Here is a 3,690-nt window from a genome sequence, read left to right on the forward strand (position 1 = left end):
TGGAAAGATGAGATGAATTTATGCAGACTTCAGGGAAGTTTGAATTTGAAACAATCTCATATTGAGAAGACTGCTTTTAGGCCAATGACTGTTATCCAGGAGGAAATCTCTACAAAAGAGAAAATGTGGGAATGTAACAAGTTGGACAAAATGTGGAATCTGAGCTCAGATGCTGTATCATTTCAGGAGTTTCATGCAAAAGAGATTTCCAGGCAGTTAGATATATGTGATCAAAACTTCAATGAGCATTCAGATGACAGTGACTATCAAGGAATTCAGGTGTTAGAAAAAACATGTAAATGCACTGAATCCCAAAGTATCTGCTGTTGCAAAAAACTATTAATGAAAAGCAGCACATTCGAAGGAGAGGGAAGCTTTATGCATGATGTACATGAGGGAAAGCCTTCAAATGGAGTACTGACCTCATTAGACATCAGAGCTACCATACTGGAGAGAAACCCTATGAGTGTATTAAATGTGGAAAAGGTTTCACCCAGTTCCCTAACCTTATTCAACATTACGGAGTTCACACTGGAGAGAAGGCTTTTCAGTACAGTTATTCTGGAAGAGACTTTATTCAGATCTCTAACCTTATTCAACATTACAGAGTTTATACTGGAGAGGAGCCCTTTCAGTGCAAAGATTGTGGAGGAGGCTTTTTTCAGATCTCTAAGCTTACTCAGCATCAGAGAATTCATACTGGAGACTTTGCCTGACCTCTTTCCATAGTCCATGAATGTTCTTTATCTCACATCTTGCTCAGCTTCCGTCTCACTCCCTCTTACCTGCATTTACCTTTTCACCTATGCTCAATCCTTATTGAACATTACAGAATTCACACTGGAGAGAAATCTTATGTGTGCAATGAATGTGGAAAAGCCTATGTTCAGGGCTCAAATCTTAGTCTGCATCAGAGAATCCACACAGGAGAGAAACCATATGAGTGTAGTGAATGTGGGAAGGCCTTCAGGCAAAGCACCAATCTAACTCAGCATCTGAGAACCCATAATGGAGAGAAACCCTATGAGTGTGGTGAATGTGGGAAAGCCTTTAGACACACTTCACCCCTCAGTCAACATCAGAGAACACATGATATTCATCTGGCCGTGGATAACAAAAGAAAGCTCTGTTTATGCAATGAATGTGGCAGGGCTTCTAACCAAAATGCACATGTTATTCAACATTGTAGAATTCATACTGGTGTGAAACCCTATGAGTGTAGTGCATGTAGGAAAACTTTTGGTACACAATCAACTCTTATTCAGCATCATAAAATTCATGCAGCAGAGAAAACTTATGGATGCAGTGAATGTGGGAAAGCCTTTAGGCAGAGGACCCAACTTACTGAACACCAGATAATTCATCTGGAGAGAAACCTTATGAATGCAGCAAATGTGGAGAACCCTTCACTCACAGTTCCAATCTTTTTCTACACCAGAAAATTCACATGAAAAAATTATCTTAAGTAGGACTTCCCTCTCAAACCTCAGGAGGAACAGTATTCCTTTGGCTTAAATGACATTTTTGTTATTCTAATGTTGCTCCTGCTGACTTCCACACCAATAGGCAAGAATAAGAATATATCAAATCTTTAAATTCATGGCTATATGAATATGATTGTAGAAATGGTGGGGGGCAATGACCAGCCAGGTGGCCGTCAGTCAAATTGTAGTCTGGCTTTGTAGTTCCATTTTATTTCTAAGTGGCTTGGTTAGCCCAAGGAAATTCTGACTGTAATTTGTGAGTGTTCTGCAGGAGAAGCAGTACCCAAACTGTCAGCAAATCCTATCAGCTGTATCTGCAAAATATTCCAAAGCGGANTTGAGCGTGGTGCGGGCGTGACACCAAGGGTTGCGATCCCGTTGCCAGTCGCAGTACGGGCGCGACACCGAGGGTTATGATCCCATTACTGGTCACTAAAAAAGATAAAAAGGAAAAAAAAGAAAAGAAAAGCCCCTCCTGCATGTCTTTCTCTTCCTTCAGGAAGAATATCCCTGAGTACTGGGGTTCTGGGTCAGGGCTAGTTTGTGATAAGGGATGGAAAGGAAGAATTCACGTGCTGAAATGAAAAAGTGTAGCTCAGCCTGATAAAAATGAAGACAAAAGATTCCAGGTGTACTGGTTTCATTGTGTTTCTGTCCTCAAGTCTAAGGCACACACTTTGCCTGACCTCTTTCCATAGTCCATGAATGTTCTTTATCTCACATCTTGCTCAGCTTCNAATGTTTTATAGTATCTGACTTGAGATACTTACTAGGGGAAAAGGAGAATAGATCAATTTTGATACAATGGAGTTCCACAGTTGCCATGGGAATTGTCTGGAAGAGCACTTAGCCCAGCTTAGGGAGTCAGGAATGTTTCTGAGTGGAATGGATGTCTGTGCTTAGCCCTGAAGACTGTGCAGAAGTCACTCAAGGGCAGAATGTTGCAGCAAGAGTTTTCTTGTCAGGGGGTGGATACTACATCTTCAAAGGCCCAGGAGGTACAGGGAGTTGTGTGGTTCAGGGACTGAAAGGCACTCAGTGTTTTTCAAGTGTAAATTGTTAAACACAGTGGGTGGTGAGAAAGTAGGTTGAAGAGAGATTAGGGACTGTATCATCAGGGGTCTTATAAACTTTGATAAGCTGTTTGGACAGAAAATGGTGCCTCTCACGCACATATAGGGCAGGTGCCCCACCTTGGCTGTTCTCAAATTATGGCACAAGGTCTGAGCTGCTTTGGCACTACATCCACATCATGCATTTGCTCTTTGCTTCCAGCTGCACAGATGTGAGAGGGATACCATGAAGGACACATACCAGCTCTTAACTGCCTGAGGCATAGAATGTTTCTTCCTGTAAATCATTGCCACCCCATTCACATGTGCTATAAAGAAGAGTCACGTGTGCTCTAAACAGGACTATTCACATGTGCTATAAACAAGAAGTTTTGTAACCCTCCAGGTACAGGTATACATTGACCCCCTCCCCAAAGTCTTTGAGAGGTTATCTCCATCAAAATATCCCCTTCTTTGCAACATGTATCACGTTCATTTTATCTGGCTACTTTTCTGTGAACCATCAACATGGCTAGTTATCTTCTTAGGTTTTTTCTCCCCTTATCATAGTGTATTAGTCTGCTCATGCTGTCAAAACAAAATACCACATCCTGCACGACTTAAACAACAGAAATTTATATTCTCAATCTGGAGGCTAGAAATCCACAGTGAAGGTGCCAGCAGTGTTCATTTCTGGTGAGGCCTCTCTCCTTGGCTTGCAGACGGTACCTTCTCACTGCGTCCTTACATGGACAGAGAGACATCTCTGGTGTCTCTTCATCTTATAAGGACACCAGTCCTATCTAATTAGGGCCACACCCTTCAGACTTCATTTAACCTTATCAGCCCCTTAAAGGCCCTGACACTAAATACAGTCATATGGGAGTTAGAGCTTCAATATGTTAATTTGGGGTGGGGTAAGGGACACAATTCAGCCCTTACCACAAAGTCTGTGTCCATTTACTGTCTTATGGTTATTAAAAGAGGTTTGAGTAGGTACCAGGAAGTAATAAAGAAGTAGATACTGAATAAATATTTTAAAATCTTGAGTGATCAACTGTTATGAAAAGCCCCTCCTGCATGACTTTCCTCTTCCTTCAGGAAGAATGTCCCTGAGTATATGTTGTGGGTCAGGGCTAGTTTGTGATAAGGGA

At 41.7% G+C, this 3,690-nt stretch overlaps 1 protein-coding gene across 1 annotated transcript in view; it reads left to right on the forward strand.

Moving 5' to 3' along the window:
* Positions 1–415: 415 nt before the first annotated feature.
* The window catches only part of LOC103582633 (zinc finger protein 850-like), a gene marked incomplete at both ends in the record, with an annotated part of 6,370 nt that continues 3,095 nt past the window's right edge, over positions 416–3,690 (forward strand). Inside the window, 3 exons of the mRNA XM_008564179.1 lie at positions 416–703; positions 842–1,077; positions 1,183–1,227. Coding sequence (XP_008562401.1) covers positions 416–703; positions 842–1,077; positions 1,183–1,227 — 569 coding nt within the window. The remainder of the gene's footprint in view (positions 704–841; positions 1,078–1,182; positions 1,228–3,690) is intronic.

This window comes from Galeopterus variegatus, unplaced genomic scaffold, assembly GCF_000696425.1.
Source record: "Galeopterus variegatus unplaced genomic scaffold, G_variegatus-3.0.2 Scaffold17112, whole genome shotgun sequence".
In the NCBI taxonomy this organism is placed as follows: Eukaryota; Metazoa; Chordata; class Mammalia; order Dermoptera; family Cynocephalidae; genus Galeopterus; species Galeopterus variegatus.